Source organism: Oncorhynchus clarkii, chromosome 20 (assembly GCF_045791955.1).
Source record: "Oncorhynchus clarkii lewisi isolate Uvic-CL-2024 chromosome 20, UVic_Ocla_1.0, whole genome shotgun sequence".
NCBI lineage: Eukaryota > Metazoa > Chordata > Actinopteri > Salmoniformes > Salmonidae > Oncorhynchus > Oncorhynchus clarkii.
This window is the reverse complement of record NC_092166.1, coordinates 13,162,386-13,184,830: the sequence shown is the minus strand read 5'-3', so window position 1 is coordinate 13,184,830 and position 22,445 is coordinate 13,162,386. Positions and strand designations below refer to the sequence as shown.

At 42.3% G+C, this 22,445-nt stretch overlaps 2 protein-coding genes and 1 pseudogene across 2 annotated transcripts in view; all 3 read right to left on the bottom strand.

The window, feature by feature from the left end:
• LOC139375939 (phosphatidylinositol 3-kinase regulatory subunit gamma-like) overlaps positions 1–6,337 on the bottom strand; it is a 44,559-nt pseudogene extending 38,222 nt beyond the window's left edge.
• Positions 1–22,445, bottom strand: part of LOC139375942 (gamma-interferon-inducible lysosomal thiol reductase-like) — a 135,046-nt gene that overhangs the window by 68,509 nt on the left and 44,092 nt on the right. The gene's annotated exons all lie outside the window — the stretch shown is intronic.
• LOC139375941 (microtubule-associated serine/threonine-protein kinase 3-like) overlaps positions 7,975–22,445 on the bottom strand; it is a 63,828-nt gene continuing 49,357 nt past the window's right edge. Inside the window, 10 exon segments of the mRNA XM_071117913.1 lie at positions 7,975–11,704; positions 16,508–16,695; positions 17,000–17,136; positions 17,787–17,909; positions 18,345–18,484; positions 18,487–18,552; positions 18,894–19,085; positions 19,297–19,418; positions 19,947–20,128; positions 21,750–21,871. Of these exon segments, the coding sequence (XP_070974014.1) occupies positions 10,896–11,704; positions 16,508–16,695; positions 17,000–17,136; positions 17,787–17,909; positions 18,345–18,484; positions 18,487–18,552; positions 18,894–19,085; positions 19,297–19,418; positions 19,947–20,128; positions 21,750–21,871 (2,081 nt within the window). The 3' untranslated portion in view covers positions 7,975–10,895.

The window sequence follows — 22,445 nt, the reverse complement described above, 5'->3', positions numbered from 1 at the left end:
GTGATTTATTTAGAATTCAAGGTACACTTAACCAGCACGGCTACCACAGCATTCTGCAGCGATTCGTCCTCCTACCTGGTTTGCGCTTAGTGGGACTATCATTTGTTCTTCAACAGGACAATGACCCAAAGCACACCTCCAGGCTGTGAAAGGGCTATTTGACCAAGGAGAGTGATGGAGTGCTGCATCAGATGACCTGGCCTCCACAATCACCTGACCTCAACCCAATTGAGATGGTTTGGGATGAGTTGGGCCGCAGAGTGAAGGAAAAGCAGCTAACAAGTGCTCAGAATATGTGGGAACTCCTTCAAGACTGTTGGAAAAGAATTCCTTATGAAGTTGTCATCAATGAAAAAGGTGGCTACTTTGAAGAATCTAAAATCTAAATATATTTTCATTTGTTTAACACTTTTTTGGTTACTACATGATTCCATATGTGTTATTTCCTAGTTTTGATATCACCACTATTATTCTACAATGTAGAAAATAGTAAAAAATTAAGAAAAACCCTTGGATGAGTAGGTGTGTCCAAACTTTTGTCTGGTACTGTGTATGTATGTGTGTGTGAGATTATATATATACTATATAAGTAGTCGCCTACAATAATCGAAGCATCCCTGTGTCACGGCCACAAAGCATGAAAATGGCGAACTGTGGCAGTGCTATGCGTTTGTGCAATCTTGGTTTGGATGATGCTACTGCGTCATAATGTACCACAGACTCCCCAAGTCCTACTGCATCACATTTTCAAATCTCTATTTTGATTAAAAGTCGCATATACTATACTACAGTTCTCAACCATTCCCTGATGCTCTGAATGGGATAAATACATGCAATACCAATGTTTGAAACACAGAAAAATATGACCAGCCTTACAGTTCTAAAGCATCCGAATTAAAGAATGCGGTTTCATTAAGACCATTTTCTATAAAGGGAAATTGGGGTATTATGTCTCACATAAGACTGTTCTGTTGCTCCAGAAATATTTTGTCAGGCTTCTCAAAAAGTAGCCTAATCATGCCAAAACCCTTCAATACAACAATATTGAAAGAAAGTCCTTTCGATGCAAAACACTCTTTGCTCTTATTATCGAACATGATTCATTGCAGAAAAACATCTCTCCCATAAAATCATTCACATTCATACAAGCTTGCTATATAAATGTTAGTCAAAAAGGTCCTCAATGGCTATGTAGACTCATTACATCATTGTTTTTGAGATGTCACCTAGGCCTAATAAACTATTCAAGACCAGTTCAGTGACAAAATCATAATCTGACAGTTTTGAGAGGTTACTTCTCATTAATAGGACTGTCTCTTCTCAATCGATTTTGTCGCTTAAGTCAGAGCCACAGTAGGAGAATTGGAAAACACGAAGACTACTGTATGCACGGTCAAAGACATTACCTTTGTTTTTACTGTAGCTTCAGCAAGAGGAGTGAAGCGACAAAATAAAAAAGACACCAAGTTGACCATCAAAATGGCAACTGCGCCTCAGAGAGAGATTAGGCTTTCAAACTAGTGTTTGGTCCCACAAAGTAAGGCGAGATGAAGTCTCCTTTTCCCCCTCTGTGGGTGAAGTGATGACCAAAAGGAAATCAGAGATAGAGATGTAATGGAGGGGTTGGGCTTGTGACTCGGGACATATGAGCTTAGAAGCCCCCAGAGTTTTTTGGAGCATCTCTCGAAACGTCCAAATCACTACTCTTTGTGATGTCGCTTACGACATGCTCGTCCAATAGGTTTGTTTTTGACTGGATATGATAAGTTGCTGCTAAAATCTAAATAAGCCAAAATTCGAACTGTACACTTCTCAGTGGCGCATCTTCAAATCCGGGTATACGTGCACTCGAACCTCACACAACCCCCCCATTCAAAAAGCAAGCAAACATTCTCGTGATCATCTCTGAGTTCTAATATCACCGCTGATAAAACGCTAAATAGTTATCATGATTACAGGCCGTACCATTGGGCAACACTACTCACCCCACTTCTAAGGAGAGAGGAACTGCACAGACTCACCAAGGCTCTCTGTCCGACATCCTCCGTGTCGAGAAAAGAGGTGCCAGGGTAGACACGTGGCACTGGCATACCCAACCACAGCCCGCAATCCTCACACCACCAAACACCCCCCACCCCTCTCTCCGCCTCCCCCCGCCCTCACCCGCCAAAAAAAAGTCCATTCCACTTTGCCATTTTTTGTTTGTTTATATTCACAACCTTGCAGAAGAAAGCTGCAATCGTCCCGCACTCTTTGGTAGTCCCGATTCAGCATTTTCCCCCCACAGCAATATAAATGCTGCAACTAATACGAGTTGAAAGGAGAATCATCTCTGTTACAGTCCTGCACATTGAAAAAAAGCCTCCATTTCAAGGCAGCAGCTTGCAGGCTTGTCGTCACTGGAGCCATCCTTTTTTCCTCACTTTTATTCAGTCAAGAAACAGCACACTTATCAGGAGAGCCCAAACGGCTGAGGGAGACCACAAAACAATTATTCATGAATAAAAGGCAAGAAACTCACTGTTGCTAGAGAGAGGGAAACTAAGCCTGGCCTCCCATTGGCTGCTGTTTGGCCATGTGCTCCGGAGTCACCAGAGAAGCTTGGGCAAATCAAGGAAATGTTCTAATATTAGAAAATGTATCTAGGCAGTGATCAAGCTCCTGACCCAAACAACTCCACCTTTTTTACATTGCACTTTGCATCCTCAAAGACTGACTCGGTTTTTTGAGGAGGACATTGAAATGTATGCAGTATGATAATAAAACAAATATATTTATGAAAAAACGGATTATACAGATACAATTAATGTCTGGTGCTGCAATATTAGGTAAGATATATTTTACAATTACTAGGAATGGACCATTAAAATTAACAGATAACTGATTTATCAAAATATGGATGACAAATGTATTAAATTCAAAACAGAAGGTTCCTTTACAGCATCAGAGGCACCAGCCACTCAAACAGCGAGATCTTGATTTCTTGTCTTTTATTATTATTATTTTTACCACACCGTTAGTAGCTAGTGACAAGCATTTTGCCACACCGTTAGGAGCTAGTGACAAGCATTTTGCCACACCGTTAGGAGTTAGTGACAAGCATTTTGCCACACCGTTAGGAGCTAGTGACAAGCATTTTGACACACCGTTAGGAGCTAGTGACAAGCATTTTGCCACACCGTTAGGAGCTAGTGACAAGCATTTTGCCACACCGTTAGGAGTTAGTGACAAGCATTTTGCCACACCGTTAGGAGCTAGTGACAAGCATTTTGACACACCGTTAGGAGCTAGTGACAAGCATTTTGACACACCGTTAGGAGCTAGTGACAAGCATTTTGACACACCGTTAGGAGCTAGTGACAAGCATTTTGCCACACTGTTAGGAGCTAGTGACAAGCATTTTGCCACACCGTTAAGAGCTAATGACAAGCATTTTGCCACACTGTTAGGAGCTAGTGACAAGCATTTTGCCACACCGTTAGGAGCTAGTGACAAGCATTTTGCCACACCGTTAGGAGTTAGTGACAAGCATTTTGCCACACCGTTAGGAGCTAGTGACAAGCATTTTGCCACACCGTTAGGAGCTAGTGACAAGCATTTTGACACACCGTTAGGAGCTAGTGACAAGCATTTTGACACACCGTTAGGAGCTAGTGACAAGCATTTTGACACACCGTTAGGAGCTAGTGACAAGCATTTTGACACACCGTTAGGAGCTAGTGACAAGCATTTTGACACACCGTTAGGAGCTAGTGACAAGCATTTTGATACACCGTTAGGGGCTAGTGACAAGCATTTTGACACACCGTTAGGAGCTAGTGACAAGCATTTTGACACACCGTTAGGAGCTAATGACAAGCATTTTGCCACACCGTTAGGAGCTAGTGACAAGCATTTTGCCACACTGTTAGGAGCTAGTGACAAGCATTTTGCCACACCGTTAAGAGCTAATGACAAGCATTTTGCCACACCGTTAGGAGCTAGTGACAAGCATTTTGCCACACTGTTAGGAGCTAGTGACAAGCATTTTGCCACACCGTTAAGAGCTAATGACAAGCATTTTGCCAGACTGTTAGGAGCTAATGACAAGCATTTTGCCACACTGTTAGGAGCTAGTGACAAGCATTTTGCCACACCGTTAGGAGCTAGTGACAAGCATTTTGACACACCGTTAGGAGCTAATGACAAGCATTTTGACACACCGTTAGGAGCTAGTGACAAGCATTTTGCCACACCGTTAAGAGCTAATGACAAGCATTTTGCCACATCGTTAGGAGCTAGTGACAAGCATTTTGCCACACTGTTAGGAGCTAGTGACAAGCATTTTGCCACACCGTTAAGAGCTAATGACAAGCATTTTGCCACACTGTTAGGAGCTAGTGACAAGCATTTTGCCACACCGTTAAGAGCTAATGACAAGCATTTTTCTGCACCCGCTATAACATCTGCTTAACTGTGTACGCAGCCAATAAACTTAGATTTTTCTTCATTTTAAATCAAGATTAATATAACTAGAAACTCAAATACACCATTTGTATTCTTTGCGGGGTCACCAGTCATACGAATACTGTTAATTTGTATGAGGTTGTATCAACAGGAATAAGCTGCAGTGTTGTTAAGAGTATCTGCAAGCCAATATATTTTGGTATATAATCATTGCAACTTTCGAACAATTTTGCAATACCTTTTTGTCCTAAGTAAGTAAAGTAGTGAAACATAATTCTACCATGAAGTGGTCCTGAACTTCTCAAATATGGGTTGCTTTGTTTGGCTGAAGCTGGAGCTGGCTAGCTTAACGTCGATGCAGCAAAATCTCTGTAAAACACTTGCTACAGATATTGTAAATTTGACACATTGTGTTAATACGCCCAACGTGTTTTACTGTAACCACGATATAGCCTAGCGGAAATTACACAGGCCCACTTAACATTTTTACAAATAGTTCATATTTTATGAAATAAAGAAATAGAAATATACATGAGCAATTCCAAGGTAATGGAGTGACACTGAGACTCAAATGTTTCACATTAAAAAGTATGTCAAACAAAAAAACAATACATTTTCAGCAAAATTGTTAAAAGCTAATGATGAAAAGTTAAACTGAATAAAATTGGCATGCCGTACCACCTCTCAACACACCTCAAGTTGTTCCTATGTTTTGCAAAAGAGATACAATAGACGTTCGAGGATGTCCTAACTAGAAGTCTATTCAACACTAGTTGTTTCTCTTATATTTCTAAGTTGGGGGGGGGGGGGGGGGTAATACAGTGTAATAGTTATTAATCGCTACCCTTTACATAAGCAAACCTACAAACCATACATTACCCTAAGTACAATGCACAAAGAAGCTAACGAGTTAATACAACAAACAAAAAAAACTACATTACACTGAATTTACATAAATTATTACACAGCAATAGCGACTGAACAGACACGTGAACAGGCATTGTTACCACAGACATTGGTGATCCTGCAAGTTTTGGAATCAATCCAAGACAAATCTGGAGATATAACTTTGGCAGTGTCCTAAACCAATGCACATGTGCAGAATACGCTTAACTTTTAAACAACAAAGCGCACTAACTGTGTAATAACAATATTATAATGGTCCAAAATATAGGGGTGCTGTCAACTACAGCAAAGTTGCCCATGTTGCAACAATGTAGCAAGTAAAACTCGCACATGAACTTGCAGATGACGTGTTCGAGAAATTCGCAACCTTTGCCATTATTTTGTCTGTTAAGCACAATGTTGCTACATTGAGTAAAAATGTAGCCAACAAAATAGTGTAACATTCACGTGCCGTTTGGGAACTCTGGAAAATATGGTTACAGTAGCTAGCTAGCTCGACTTTGTAGATTTTTAGATGTCAATAGAGAGGCGCACGTTAGTACTGCAAGTGGCAGACATTATGCAACTAACTAGGTATTATTTTAACATTTAGCGTAGTTTAAAGAAAACGACTTGTTGCAGTGTCCTCGACAAGTTTATAGACCTGTGCAAGTTCGTACTGCCTTGTGTGCGTAGGGCACCTAGTTGAAGATCTTCCACCATTTTCCTGTTCAGAGGCTATAGCACTGGAAATGTGCACCAACTTAGGAAAAACTCACCCGCAGACGCAGATACTTCTTCCAAATATCTCGCTGTGGCGGCACTTTAACACGTCGAAATGCAGACAGCGAGTTTCCTTATCTTTCACCTGTTCTTTCCCTCAATACTTTAAAGTCGTCCACCTCCTTTGATTACTTCTAGTCCGGTTTCTTTCTTTCTCCCTTTCTTTCTTTTGCTGCACATGACTCTCAGCTCCCTACACAGCCATTTTCCAGCACAGCACCGCGCAGAAAATGAGAGTGCGTGGGAACTAATATGAACAGCACGGGAAAAAACGAACCCAGTCGGAAAAGTACGAATCATTGCAGGACAGGAAGCATATGGCCATTTCCATGTAAAGGACCCATGAGCACCAACCTGTGAAGTTTATAGGATCATGTCAAATTGGATGTCAAATGGAAGCTAAGAGTCCTTTTCTTTTTTAAATTAAGGCATATATCCATTTATCAACGTTTTTTCAACCAAAACAATAGGAATAGGAGAAGGTTTAGATTTTTGGTCAGTTGAAAAAGAGTTCTTAGAAAACATATATTTCTAATTTCAATCCCTCATGAGGAGGGAGGATAATGAAAGATAACATAAGTAACAAGTAGTTGGTGTTTTTACTGATATCTATTTTGTTTATTAATTATTAAGTGATTGAATCCAAATCGTTAATGGAATGTCAGTAAAATCTGTAACAGAATTTCTGCTATTGATTTGGCTACAATGGGAAATCGTAGTAGGCACAGACCACAAGTTTGGACAGTACAGTAAAGCAAAGTAGAGTATAGTTCACTACAGTAGAGTACACTAGAGTTAAGTACAGTATAATGTATTGTACTGTAATGTTTTGAAATATACTATACTCTACTGTACTCTACTCTACTGTACTGTACTGTACTCTTCTGAGCTCTACTGTGCTGTACTTTGATGTCCAAACTTGTGAAATATAGATGTCTATGATTGGTTCAGATTTGGTCCGGACCAACCAAATGTCTTGTTTGAGGGTAGAGCTCATTAAAATAATAGCCCGTGTTTAGAATAATACCCAAATATGCAAATTATACCTTTGTGTACCTATTTAAGATACATCACCATGGAGAGAATGACATTCATATCCATGCATTTATGTGCAATAAAGATCAGGGACCCATGATGAAATTCCGTTACTGGGTATAGATCCACTTCACTTACTGTTGTTCAATAACCAAAAAAGATTTCTTCAAAGTCAATGTGTCATGTCATAGCTGACACCCCATTCTTTCTGTAATCGTTAAATCTTATATCGGAGCATATATTTAACAATTTTGGTCAAACGTGGACACAAAAAACAGTGGGAGATTTTACCTAAATTATGTTACCAAACTTTCCATCTGCACAGTTCTTCCAGTAAATGTTTTTGTAAAATGTTTTGTGTAAATTGTTAAAAGTAGTCCTTGTGCATAGCTGTATGGTTTGTTAAACTTTTTTTTGCTCCCGAGTGGCACAGCGGTCTAAGGCACTGCATCTCAGTGCTAGAGGAATCACTACAGGCCCTGGTTCGTTTCTGGGCTGTATCACACCTGGCCATGGTCAGGAGTCTCATAGGGGCTGCGCACAATTGTCCCAGCGTCATCCGGTTTAGGGGAAGGTTTGGCCGGGGTAGGCCATTATTGTAAATAAGAATTTGTTCTTAACTGACTTGCCTAGTTAAATAAAGGATACATAAAATAATGTACCTGGCCTTCAGATTTGAAGACTTATTGTTACAGACTATATATATGTTTTGAATAGAGAAATATGCATTTGATCACAATAAGCTTCTATAGTTGTTAGTGTTGTGAATGTGCTTCTCCAAAATGTTGTAAGATGTAAGTCCCAAAAAGAACTGTACACTTCATATTATTCTTCTGCCATTCATTTATTTCAAACACTGTTAGACAATTGAGAGAAAATGAATTTCACACCAACTTTCACCAGAAACCAGTTTGGGAAATATACAATGAAGTTTGAGGGCCACCAAGGTAAGACAAAACAAACATTAATTATGTTTATGGATTACAATTGACCATTACAGATATCCCATTTATCATACATCAGGAACAAATATGAGAAGGTAGTTGTAATCAGGTGGTTATATTCTGCGTGCACCTCAGGCTTTCACCCCGTTTCATTATTGAAGTTGAATCAAAGACCACTAAATGAATACATTTCAATTGTGTAAAACTACACACTAATTTGGGTGCATTCAGAACCAGTGTCTTTTTTTCTTGCGTTACATTAAACAGTGTAAAAGTGCAGAATGGGTCATATATTTGCAATCAAAGAATCAGATAAATTCTCTAGCAAGCAAGACCATGAAAACAACATCGGACTAATATAACGACTAGTTATTCAGTTCAGTGAAAAATGTCTAGCATGAGGACACAGCATTATTTCCAATAAAGGGACCACACTTTGACAACATCAAGATCTGGGAAATCCATTTAGAATTGAATGCCCTATTTTATTATACCCTCACAAAAATCACACTTATTTGTTTCAAGTACTAATAAAGTATATCAATTTAAAAAAAGTAGATACGTTTTAGATTTCTGACCTTCTGTTATCCTGTCTCGTTCCAGTTGTTCAAGTATTAGTTGGTGACAAATTATTATTTGTGTTTTAACTTGGTCAATATTCCCATATCCCCAACCAACTGTGAAACACGTGTTCCTAACATCTGACATACAGTAAGACAGTTCATCCTAATATAACAGTTTATCTGATATAACCACGAGTGGAAGAATTTTGGTTGTTTATTCTATAGTTGCAGAATAAAACAATGACAGTATACAATGTTGACAGCCAAACCATTGCCTACATCTCATCTTCAAATCTCTCACCATTCTATCAAGTCTGTTGTTCTTGATTGCCAACTTCCGTTTAGGTTAGTTATGGTGTTCGTAAACAGCATAGGCGTATCAGCAACGCAACAAGACTGCATCCATATCAAAATATACAAAACACAGTTTAATTTCTTTGTCCTTCAGTTGGAATCCTGCTGATCCCTGTCATTAGTTGTTCAGAATAATTTAAAGGGGGCCTCCCGAGTGGCGCATCAGTCTAAGGCACTGCATCACAGTGCTTGAGGTGTCACTACAGACCCGGGTTTGATCCCAGGCTGTGTTACAACCGGCCGTGAGACAAGATCGAAATTGGGGAGGAAAAAAGGGGTACATTTTTTAAAAAATAATTGAAAGAGCCAATCAGCAGTTGAAACAATAACAAAGCATACTCTTCTCCCCGCCACTGTTTTAGTAAAAAGCTGAGGAATGGGCTGGAGAAATGCAACCACTAAAATTCATGATATCAAAAAAATATATTGTTTTAACCATGTTTTGAGGCTTTACAGGGTTTGTTTACATTTACTTTGCTTACAACCACTGGAGAAAAACAAGTTTATATTTTGGGTTCTGATGGGGAACGACAGTTGAACGAAGCTCATGAGGCTTTTATAAATTATAATCATCAAGAATCAATGGGTACATATAATTAAGTCCAAAAATGGATGGAGCAACTGCAGATTGCCCCCTTTAACAGTGAAGATGAAAAAAGTTCACATACAGTACACATCTGACATTAAAAAGCACAGGGAGCCAGATCCTACATACACTGCACAATTCTAAAAATGCAAAAGGAAAACAAGAGTTCTGAAAAATGATGAGAACAGTGTTAAGGGAAAACGCCTAACCTGTGCAAATACACTCAACCGCTAGATTACATTGTAGGGTAGCTTGCTTCGACAAGCAGGTCAGTATGGTATTGCAGGATCACAAACAATCTAGTATCAAAAAGGTAGCAATGACAGAACGAAGCGTCCTTTATTTTGTGTCCCGTCAATCATTTTGTGATTTAAACCAAATGGAAGAAATCGGTGGAGTTTATCCATTTGATGACATCACTGGAATGATTGACAGGGCTTGGCAGCAGGGCTCAATCCTGAAGCTTCCTATGTACAGTACCTCTTATTTAGAAGGGCTCTTATGAGAAATCCATGCTTTGGCACGGGGACACTATTTCACTATCCCTGTGACCATGAATCATTACTACCACATTATTGTTCTTGTGTGTTAAAGACAGCACTGAATTAAAGGGCTTGGACACACTAAGTACATAAACATTCAACGTATGTTTGAAAGGCCTATTTTGATCAGACAAAACCAGCAGCCATATTTCATGTCATGAAACACTTTTGGAATACTAATAGAATGTTAAAACAATTTAACAGATATTGGAGAAAACATTTTATTCATCGGCTGTCTGCATCTATAAGCCACATCCAAATCTTTGTTCTTAATTTAGTTAATTAACTTGGAGTTTCCTCGTGTCTCTATCCATTCACATAACAGAATGGGCGCATCAAATTTGTGACATTGTCACAAATAAGGGCCAATAAATGAAGTTATATTTAGCCCGAAACAAATAAAATGAACATAAAAAGTAATAAATAGGTTATTTCATTAAAAAAATTATGTATTTACAAAGTACAAAAATGTTACAGGTGCTACAGTGAACCTAAAACCAAAGGTGGGAGGGATTAAACCAATTTTGGCTCAACAGTTTCGAGTGTGGTAAGATGCATACTGTAACTCCACCGTGTGAAGTCTTCTTTTTTTTGTACTCTCCCTCCAGTTGCCTCAATTGGCTCAGGCTTGAGTATATTCTCGCGGATAAACATGCGAGCCCTTCATATACGGTACAGTAGCCGGTCAGAGAGTATGTAACCTTAGTCTAGGGTGTGACTCTACCTAGACCTTTCACCTTATTGGAGCAACGCTAGGCTAATACCCCTCTTTCTCCTTTGGCTTGGATTTCTGCGCTGCTGTACCCTGTGCTCCTCGCCCTGCCACCTCCAGGCTCCAGTCGGACTGAGCCGAGTTGATCCACGATGCCTTGAAACGCGGCTGCCTGATGGGGAGCGCAGGGCTTTGGGCCTCCTTTTCCTCCGGGTCGTCAAAGCTCACTTCCTGCACCGCCTCCTGCTTCTTAAAGGAGTCCCTCCTCTCAGACAGGGCCAGTTTCCTCATCACCACCACTTCATTGGAGCGGTGGTCGCTGCTGGCCGACTCCCTGTGGCTTCTCTGACCGCCCAGATAAAGTCCCTGGCGGCCATGTTGTTCTCCCACACAGACAAACCCTGCGGCGGTATCCTCCAGGTCCTCTAGCCCCTCCCCCTCCGACAGGGGCATCTCCATGGTGTGTCGGCGGGTGGCGTAGGCCTTCTTGTCGCCGTGGTACACCCCTGAGAGCTTCTCAGCCGACTGCACCCTCTTGAGGAGGGGCGAGCGGGGCGGCTCGGCGCTGCGGGGGCGCACAGAATGGCGGGCGATGGTGGGAGGGGACAGGGTCTTGCCGTGGAATCCGTGGAGGCCCTTTGAAAGGCTGGGGAGGGAGGACGGAGAGCACTGGGGGGAGAGGGGCTGTGGAGGGGGGATACAGGCCAGCGGGGAGGGGGGGATGCTGCTGGTAGACTTGCAGCGACCTGCCTTGGTGTAGCGGCCCAGGACGTGGAGGGAGCTGGGACGGGCCTGGGGGATGGGGGAGTTGGGAGAGCTGGAGCAGGGAGAGGAGCTCTGGGGGGAGTTGGAGTCTGAGAGAGAACAGAAGAACATGATGTCGATAAGCCTTTGCTTTGTAATTGCAGAAATCAAACAAACATTCTCACTTTAGTGCTGATAACGGTTTGATAATAGCTAGAATTAACATTATCCTAAACTTTTTCTGTATGACATGCAGTACAGAAATGTTATTTTAATGCAGAAAAAAAGTGATTTTCTTTCAAAACAAGGACATTTCTAAGTGACCCCAAACTTTTGCATGGTAGTGTATATACAGTACCAGTCAAGAGTTTGGACACACCTACTCATTCAAGGGTTTTTCTTTATTTAAAAAATATATATTTTCTACATTGTAGAATAATAGTGAAGACATTAAACTATGAAATAACACATATGGAATCATATAGTAACCAAAAAGTGTTAAATCTAAATATATTTTATATGTGATATTTTTCAAAGTAGCAAGTCTTTGCCTTTGACTGCTTTGCACACGCTTGGCATTCTCTCAACCAGCGTCATCTGGAATGCTTTTCCAACAGTCTTCAAAATCAAATCAAATAAAAAATGTTTTGTCACATACACATGGTTAGCAGATGTTAATGCGAGTGTAGCGAAATGCTTGTGCTTCTAGTTCCGACAATGCAGTAATAACCAACAAGTAATCTAGCTAACAATTCCAAAACTACTACCTTATAGACACAAGTGTAAGGGGATAAAGAATATGTACATAAAGATATATGAATAAGTGATGATACAGAGCGGCATAGGCAAGATACAGTAGATGGTATTGAGTACAGTATATACATATGAGATGAGTATGTAAACAAAGTGGCATAGTTAAAGTGGCTAGTGATACATGTATTACATAAAGATGCAGTAGATGATATAGAGTACAGTATATACGTATAAATATGAGATGAATAATAATAAACATTATATTAGGTAGCATTGTTTAAAGTGGCTAGTGATATATTTTACATCATTTCCCATCAATTCCCATTATTAAAGTGGCTGGAGTTGAGTCAGTGTGTTGGCAGCAGCCACTCAATGTTAGTGGTGGCTGTTTAACAGTCTGATGGGCTTGAGATAGAAGCTGTTTTTCAGTCTCTCGGTCCCAGCTTTGATGCACCTGTACTGACCTCGCCTTCTGGATGATAGCGGGGTGAACAGGCAGTGGCTCGGGTGGTTGTTGTCCTTGATGATCTTTATGGCCTTCCTGTGACATCGGGTGGTGTAGGTGTCCTGGAGGGCAGGTAGTTTGCCCCCGGTGATGCGTTGTGCAGACCTCACTACCCTCTGGAGAGCCTTGCGGTTGTGGGCGGAGCAGTTGCCGTACCATGCGGTGATACAGCCCGACAGGATGCTCTCAATTGTGCATCTGTAGAAGTTTGTGAGTGCTTTTGGTGACAAGCCGAATTTCTTCAGCCTCCTGAGGTTGAAGAGGCGCTGCTGCGCCTTCTTTACGATGCTGTCTGTGTGGGTGGACCAATTCAGTTTGTCTGTCATGTGTACGCCGAGGAACTTAAAACGTACTACCCTCTCCACTACTGTTCCATCGATGTGGATAGGGGGGTGCTTTATGAGTAGTGCGTGACCCCAGGGTGCTTTATGAGTAGTGCGTGACCCCAGGGTGGCAACACATACACTACCGTTCAAAAGTTTGGGGTCACTTAGAAATGTCCTTGTTTTTTAAAGAAAAGCACATTTTTTGTCCATCAAAATAACATCAAATTGATCAGAAATACAGTGTAGACATTGTTAATGTTGTAAATGACTCTTGTAGCTGGAAACTGCAGATTTTTTATGGAATGACTACATAGGCGTACAGAGGCCCATTATCAGCAACCATTACTCCTGTGTTCCAATGGCACGTTGTGTTAGCAAATTCAAGTTTATCATTTTTAAAGGCTAATTGATCATTAGAAAATGTTAGCACAGCTGAAAACTGTTCGTCTGATTAAAGAAGCAATACAACTGGCCTTCTTTAGACTAGTTGAGTATCTGGAGCAACAGAATTTGTGGGTTCGATTACAGGCTCAAAATGGCCAGAAACAAAGACCTTTCCTCTGAAACTCGTCAGTCTATTCTTGTTCTGAGAAATGAAGGCTATTCCATGTGAGAAAGTGCCAAGAAACTGAAGATCTCATACAACGCTGTGTACTACTCCCGTCACAGAACAGCGCAAACTGTCTCTAACCAGAATAGAAAGACGAGTGGAAGGCCCCGGTGCACAACTGAGCAAGAGGACAAGTACATGAATGTGTCTAGTTTGAGAAACAGACGCCTCACAAGACCTCAACTGGCAGCTTCCTTAAATAGTACACGCAAAAGACCAGTCTCAACGTCAACAGTGAAGAGGCAACTCCGTGATGCTGGCCTTCTAGGCAGAGTTCCTGTGTCCAGTGTCTGTGTTCTTTTGCCCATCTTAAGCTTTTATTTTTATTGGCCAGTCTGAGATATTGCTTTTTCTTTGCAACTCTGCCTTGCTTTTCTTTCAAAAACAAGAACATTTCTAAGTGACCCCAAACTTTTGAATGGTAGTGTATATTCTAAATTATTTCAATGGGTCTTTCTCCAGTCGGATTGTTTTATACTGTTCAATTCAACTTCAACCTAAAATAATTTCCTGCATTTCCATAAATTTCTGCACTTCCTGCACTCATTTGAGATAATTTCCACACTGCTACGATATGGGGGGAAAATACTAGGCCTTATTTTAAACCAAATGTTGCAATTGTGATTTAGATCAAAACACTTGGGTGAACTTTTGGAATCATGGAAATAGATTGTTTATTATAATTATATAGTTAGAATATAAATATAATAGTGGGCACTTTGAATAGTGTTGTCTGACATGACAACGAATGAAAATGCCATGGATGAGTTATTGTAACAGGGTAGGAACCAAAGTGATGTTCAGTGTTTCCTAGGGGACCCTATAATCTTTGGCTACATTAAATCTTTATTCATATAGCCAACATATTCATGCTTCGCCTATTCCTCTTTTATTTAGAAGATACTGTTGCCTCCACCCCTATTGGTATGAGGCTGTATTAGCTAGCTACGTTTGCTCTGACTCAGCGATTAGCATTAGTGGCTAACACGATGTATAACACGATGCGCTTATAAATCCAGGGTCGTTACAACGATTTAGCTAAACTTGCAAAGAAAATACAAACTAGCTGTTTGCAGATGTAAGAAACACAAACTAATATTGTAATTATATAACACTTGTGGATTTATATTAATTTCAAAGTGGAAACAACATCGTTGTCATCAACATTGTTGCATGTGCTGCATTGACCATGCAGACATAATGAAAGTGTCTCGTGGTCAAACAACAACAAATGCGCTCCTTGAGTGACAGGGGGTGGGACTAGGTCTGTGTGGAAAGCGAGAGAGAGCAGAGAGGGATGACTCAAGTAGCGCAGTAAACAATAAAAATGGACGTTGTACACGGGGTATCACATTTAACAAACCAAATATTCAAATACCGTTATAGAAGGTCAAGTAAAATCCCAAACTGGTCCGTGCATAAATACCGGTATATAGTAAAATACAGTATTCCGTCCAGCCCTACTTGGTGGCTGCTTTTCCTTCACGCTGCAGTCCAACTCATCCCAAACCATCTCAATTGGGTTGAGGTCAGGTGATTGTGGAGGCCAGGTCACCTGATGCAGTACTCCATCACTCTCCGTCTTGGTCAAATTGTCCTTACATAGCCTGGAGGTGTGTTGGGTCATTGTCCTGTTGAAAAACAAATGATAGTCCCACTAAGCACAAGCCAGACACCTCCTCCATGCTTCACAGTGGGAACCACACTTGCAGAGGTTATCCTACTCTGCGTCTCACAAAGACACGGCGGTTGGAACCAAAAATCTCATATTTGGACTCATCAGACCAAAGGACATATTTCCATCGGTCTAATGTCCATAGCTCGTGTTTCTTGGCCCAAGCAAGTCTCTTCTTATTATTGGTGTCCTTTAGTAGTGGTTTCTTTGCAGCAGTTCAACCATGAAGGCCTGATTCACGCAATCTCCTTTGAACAGTTAATGTTGAGATGTGTCTGTTACTTGAACTCTGTGAAGCATTTATTTGGGCTGCATCTTCTGAGGCTGGTAACTCTAAGGAACTTATCCTCTACAGCTGAGGTTACTCTGGGTCTTCCATTCGTGTGGCCGTCCTCATGAGAGCCAGTTTCTTCATAGCGCTTGATGGTTTTTGCGACTGCACTTGACAAAACTTTCAAAGTTCTTGAAATGTTCCAGATCGACTGATCTTCATGTCTTAAAGTAATGATGGACGGTCGTTTCGCTTTGCTTATTTGAGCTGTTCTTGCCATAAAATGGACTTGGTCTTTCACCAAATAAGCCCATCTTCTTTATACCAGTCCTAACTGATTGGCTCTAACCCACAAATGAACTTTTAACAAGGCACAATCTGTTAATTTAAATACATTCATAAAGCTGGTTGAGAGAATGCCAAGAGTGTGCAAAGCTGTCATCCAGACAAAGGATGGCTGCCTTGAAGAATCGCAAATATAAAATATATTTTGATTTGTTATAGTTTTGATGTCTTCACTATTATTCTACAATGTAGAAAATAGTAAAAATAAAGAAAAAACCTTGAATGAGTAGTTGTGTCCAAACTTTTGACTGGTACTGTATGCCAAATCCAAAGCTTTGGCATAACACACGTTTCCTCAAATACAAATGTACTTGGTCTACCACAAGGGTTGAAACATTGTCAAATGCCCACTTACCAACACAAAATTATGCACGGCACAAAATGGTAGCCCAGTTTCGATCCAATAAAGAGGCTAGCTAGCAACTCACCTCCAGACTGGTCGGGGGCGGGGGAGCGGCAGGGTGTGGAGGGTCCAGGCGAGAGGCTCTGGGTGGGGGAGCCAGACAGGCTGTCACTGGAGGAGACTGAATGTTGGAAGCCGGAGGAGAAACTGCGACTGCTCTGCATGGGAGGAGGAGTGTGCTTGGACAGCTTCTTCCAGATGCTACGTCGTCTACTACAGGAGAGAAATGAGATTCAATGTAAAGGTTGTGGGTATACAGGGTTTCAGCAATCGGTTATTAGGCCGATTGAGTATTAGATCATTTTTATAATACTCTGATATTTGATTATGTGAACGCAAAACATGGCAATGTTTGCATTCTGTGGCACAGAATTAATATTTCTTACAAATGGCACCCAATAGAGGAGAGATTTTTGTCTTATCTGCCATGACACCCAGATTGCAGGTGCTACAGTAGCGGTGACTGGAGTAACTGTTTCTCATATAAATGGAGAGCCCTGTAATGTTCTGCTCTTACCCGTCCTGGCCGTCTTTCCTCTTGCTCTTCTTGCTGCGTCGGGCCATCTTGCTCTTGTAGCTGGTCTTCCTGGCTGGGCCCACCTTGATGGAGGTGTTCTCCAGGGCCGTGGTTTGCAGCGTCACCTTGCTGCCACTCTGGGAATAGAACGGCGATTGGTTTACTGGGCACCAAATGTTCTATGTAGGATAGAGATTGCATATGGAATATATATTTCCTGCTTATAGAACGGTGATCACTGATTTGTAACAGGATTGCACAGGTGAAAGTAACAGGGTCTAATATGGCCACCTGTCACAGAGGTTGGACGACAGGGACGACTGCAGTGTTGTTAATCTGGACAGGGACAATATAAGGACTGAGGAATTTCTTGGGGTTTCTTTTTAGGGAGACTGGTCTTGAGATAGGCCTTGTGCTGAAACGTTAACCGGCTATATCCTCCCGTCTTGTTTCCTTTGTCATTTTTGGGGACAAAATGTAGTCATTCTGGTTATATCAGAAGGTAGCAAGGAATGAAGGAAGGTAGGTAAATAGGAAGGACATAGAGAGACAGAGAGAGACAGACAGAGAGACAGACAGAGAGAGAGACAGAGAGAGAGACAGAGAGAGAGACAGAGAGAGAGACAGAGAGAGAGACAGAGAGAGAGACAGAGAGAGAGACAGAGAGAGAGACAGAGAGAGAGAAAGAGAGAGAGACAGAGAGAGAGACAGAGAGAGAGACAGAGACCAAACAAAGAGAGGAAGGAGTATCAGGAAAGCGTGATGGCCCTCTTCCAGTGGGTCTCACCTTGAGAAGCAGCTCCACCACCTCAGTGTGCACCAGCCCCTGAACCGACTCCCCGTTCACGTGGGTGATGAGGTCACCAGCCCTCAGGCCCGCCTCGTGGGCCGGAGTGCCCTCCTCCACACACTACAGGAACACATGAAGAATAACCAACCAGAATGTAGCCCTGACTGCTTCGGCATGTATCGATGCTATCAGAAACAAAATGTAAAACAAGACTAAATAATATATTAGCTAAAGAAGAAACGTAACAGACTGGGACGCGAGCTAATAATAATATAAGTGGATTAAAACCAGCCAGATATTTGGTATTTGAAAGAACAAGTGTTGTTATAAACAAATATTACACATAATGAAATAACTAAACACCACAAACCAATACCAAACCACACAGATAGTTCAACCAGACAGTAAAACTAAGTCCCAATACTGCAGCAGTACTAGGAACCATAGAGATACATACTTGAGTGGCCTGTTCCATAAAAATGTCCCTGATCAAGATGGCCATCCTGGAGTTATGTTGTCTAGTGATCTATTTAATTCTGTGGCAAGAACACTTACCCAGACCATGTGGTGCACGGTGTAGACGTCCAAGTCCCCCATGTAGACGCGGATGGCACGCAGGGCGAAGCCGAACCTCTTCCCAGAGCTGTGGATGACCACGGGGGGGCGCAGGCTGGTGATGCTGAGGGACAGGTCTCCCGGGACGAGGGGTTGGAGGATAGGGACAGCGATGACTTGGGGCTGCTGGAGAGACCGTCCGTGGTGTCTGGGTGTAAGGAGAGAGAACACGTTAGGATTGAGGAATTTCTTGGGGAATTTAACAAAGTCAGTACAAGCATATCAATCATATAGGTTACAGGGCATTGTAGGCTACATACACAATATAGTGGTGTTGTTGTTGTTAGCATTATGCTAACCTCTGACTAGAGTCAGTGGCTGCATCTCAAATGCTTGGCCCATATAAACTGCAACTTTTAGCCACAGCTCTGGCCAAAAGCAATCCACAGAAATGTATGTTACCAGGAATACGGTACTGTTTGAGACTTGACCTCTCTTAACGTCTAAGTATACTGGTACAAGCTAGCTAGCTCTGGTGGTTTAATTTACCTGGGGTGATGATGAGGGACAGGCCTGAGATGGAAGCTGACTTGGGGACCTTGCAGGCCGCTGGGGGTTTGGGCTTCTCGGGGGTGTCCAGCTGGTGCCCGATGCGGCGGGACGCCCCACGCCTGTAGGAGGGCCGCGTGCCTGTGCTGTTACTACGGAGACGGATACGCCGCAAGTTGGACACTACCCCGTCTGAGAGAGGAGGGAGATAGAAAGAGAGAGAGGGGTGGGGGGGTAAGTGAATGCCTAACAGTGCACGCTAGAGTGTGGGCATTCTTCTCTTTTAGTAAAATAAGCCCAGTACAAATAGCCTGTGTGTATATTTATACACAAAATGACAGTGTGTCTGTGTGTATAGGCCTAAACACAATTGTGTGTGTGAACCAGTGCAATCTAAACTCACCCTCTTCCTCAGCTGCGATGGCGAAGCGTGGCATGGTGTCCAGGCTCTGAGTGCTGTTCATCACCAGCGGACTGGCACTCCTCTCTGACTGGGACGAACTGGAGGCGGCCCTGGGACGCAGGCTAGAGGACAGGAGGAGAACAGAATGAAGTTAACAAGGACAGGACAGGGCACACTTAAAGAAAGGGTTGTTGTGATCTGGTTATGTTACAAGGGATTCAAGAATGACACTTTCTACCCACTAACTCATATTTAACTGAAATGTGTGTATGTATTCAATAGATGGACTTCAGTGTGATTTCTCCCTTATAACCACACACTGTTAGAAAAAAATGTGCTTATCTAGAACCTAAAAGGGTTCTTCAGCTGTCCCTATAGGATAACCCTTTTGGGTTCCAGGTAGAACCCTTTTGGTTCCATTTAGAATCCTTTCCACAGAAGGTTCTATATGGAACCCAAAAGGGTTCTACCTGGAACCAAAAAAATATTATCCTATGGGGACAGCCAAAGAACCCTTTTGGAACCCTTTTTTCTAGGTGTATAAAAGACAAATGTAGCAGAATTCTGTCAATGTTTTAGCTAGAGCTATACTTGTTTCACAACTACACACCAAACATAGTGTAGTCTGAGGCCCTTTTTCTGTCGCTCACCTTCCTCTGTGGCCCTCCGTCCTCCGGTCCCCACTGGCCACATGTTTGTGTCCCTCTCCTGGGGAGAGGACACCCTTCCCCTCCCACCTCTCCTCCTTCTCCTCACTGTGGCTGCGGTCTGACGACGACAGGCTCTGATTGGATGGCATTAACGTGGACAGGTGCTCCGTGCTGCTGTACACCTGGGGGCCACAAAGAAGTCAGGGGTCAGAGAAAAGGTCACAAAAAAGCTCAGTGAAATGACAAGCATGCTTTTTAAGGGTGCAATATGCAGAAATCCCTCCTGCATATCCTGGTTGCTAAAATTATTATAGTTAGCCTAATTTCACTTTATTTGACAAAACAACCTATGTATAGTGTAGAGCAGGGCTCTCCAACCCTGTTCCTGGAGAGCTACCATCCTGTAGGTTCACACTCCAACCCTGTTCCTGGAGAGCTACCATCCTGTAGGTATTCATTCCAACCCTGTTCCTGGAGAGCTACCATCCTGTAGGTATTCATTCCAACCCTATTCCTGGAGAGCTACCATCCTGTAGGTTCACACTCCAACCCTGTTCCTGGAGAGCTACCATCCTGTAGGTTCACACTCCAACCCTGTTCCTGGAGAGCTACCATCCTGTAGGTTCACACTCCAACCCTGTTCCTGGAGAGCTACCATCCTGTAGGTTCACACTCCAACCCTGTTCCTGGAGAGCTACCATCCTGTAGGTTCACACTCCAACCCTGTTCCTGGAGAGCTACCATCCTGTAGGTTCACACTCCAACCCTGTTCCTGGAGAGCTACCATCCTGTAGGTTCACACTCCAACCCTGTTCCTGGAGAGCTACCATCCTGTAGGTTCACACTCCAACCCTGTTCCTGGAGAACTACCATCCTGTAGGTCTTCATTCCAACCCTGTTCCTGGAGAGCTACCATCCTGTAGGTTCACACTCCAACCCTGTTCCTGGAGAGCTACCATCCTGTAGGTTCACACTCCAACCCTGTTCCTGGAGAGCTACCATCCTGTAGGTTCACACTCCAACCCTGTTCCTGGAGAGCTACCATCCTGTAGGTTCACACTCCAACCCTGTTCCTGGAGAGCTACCCTCCTGTAGATATTCACTCCAACCCTGTTCCTGGAGAGCTACCATCCTGTAGGTTCACACTCCAACCCTGTTCCTGGAGAGCTACCCTCCTGTAGGTTCACACTCCAACCCTGTTCCTGGAGAGCTACCATCCTGTAGGTTCACACTCCAACCCTGTTCCTGGAGAGCTACCATCCTGTAGGTTCACACTCCAACCCTGTTCCTGGAGAGCTACCATCCTGTAGGTTCACACTCCAACCCTGTTCCTGGAGAGCTACCATCCTGTAGGTTCACACTCCAACCCTGTTACTGGAGAGCTACCGTCCTATAGATATTCACTCCAACCCTGTTCCTGGAGAGCTACCCTCCTATCAGCTATAAACAAGAAGAAGCGGCTCCAGTAGGCACACGATCACCAACACTGGACAATTAAGGAGTGGAAAAAAATAGCCAGTTCCTGTTGCGTCATGCTTATGGCAGAGTCAGGATTTTGCGTAAGCAGCATGAGTCCATCCTGCCTGGTGTCAACAGTACAGGCTGGTGGTGATGGTGTGGGGAATGTTATCCTGGCACATGTTCAGTCCGTTGATACCAATTGAGCAACGGTTGAACACCATGCCCCGAAAAATTCTGGCTGTTCTGGAGGCAACAGGGACGACCAAGTATTAGATGGGTGTACCTAATAAAGTGAAGAGAATACGTCTGAACGATATGAATACATGTTGCGTCATTTCTCACCTTGCTAAAGCGATGTGCCACGGAGGAGAACTGCTTGAGCTCCAGGGACGTATCTTCATCACAGGTCTCATCATCATCATCATCTTCTTCCGAATCCAGGTGGCTGTACCGCTCAGACCGGGCTGAAGAGCAACAGAGACACACATTAGTACAAGTAGGGTTGCAAAACTACCAGTAATTTACAAAAGTTACCTGAATCTTTTGTAACTTTGGTAATTAACAGGTACTCTATGGCAATCCATGGTAACTTTGGTCATTTATACTTTAAAAATGTATTCATATAAAATAAAAATCTTAATCTGTGTCCATATCATCCATGAGTTTCAAGGTGATACACCCTATGGTTCAAGAGAAAATAGCCTAAAATAAAAAATGACATTCTCAATTAACTTCTCAATCTGCCACCAGTTTGGCGCCAAAATATTTACAACAAAGACATATTGACATGGTAAAATAAATATAAAGGATATTTAAATGCTGAAACTCTCATATTAAACACAAACAATATTCACTAAATTGATGGATTATATTTAGGGTACTGTTTTACAGTTTAGTTTTTCTATTTTAAAATCATCATATTTTATTGTTTAAAATCTTAAATTTACATATTTTATAATGTTATGAAAATACCATAATATTCCAGTAGTTTAAACTATGAAAAGGTAACAGTAATATACCCTAAATACAAGTCAAGAA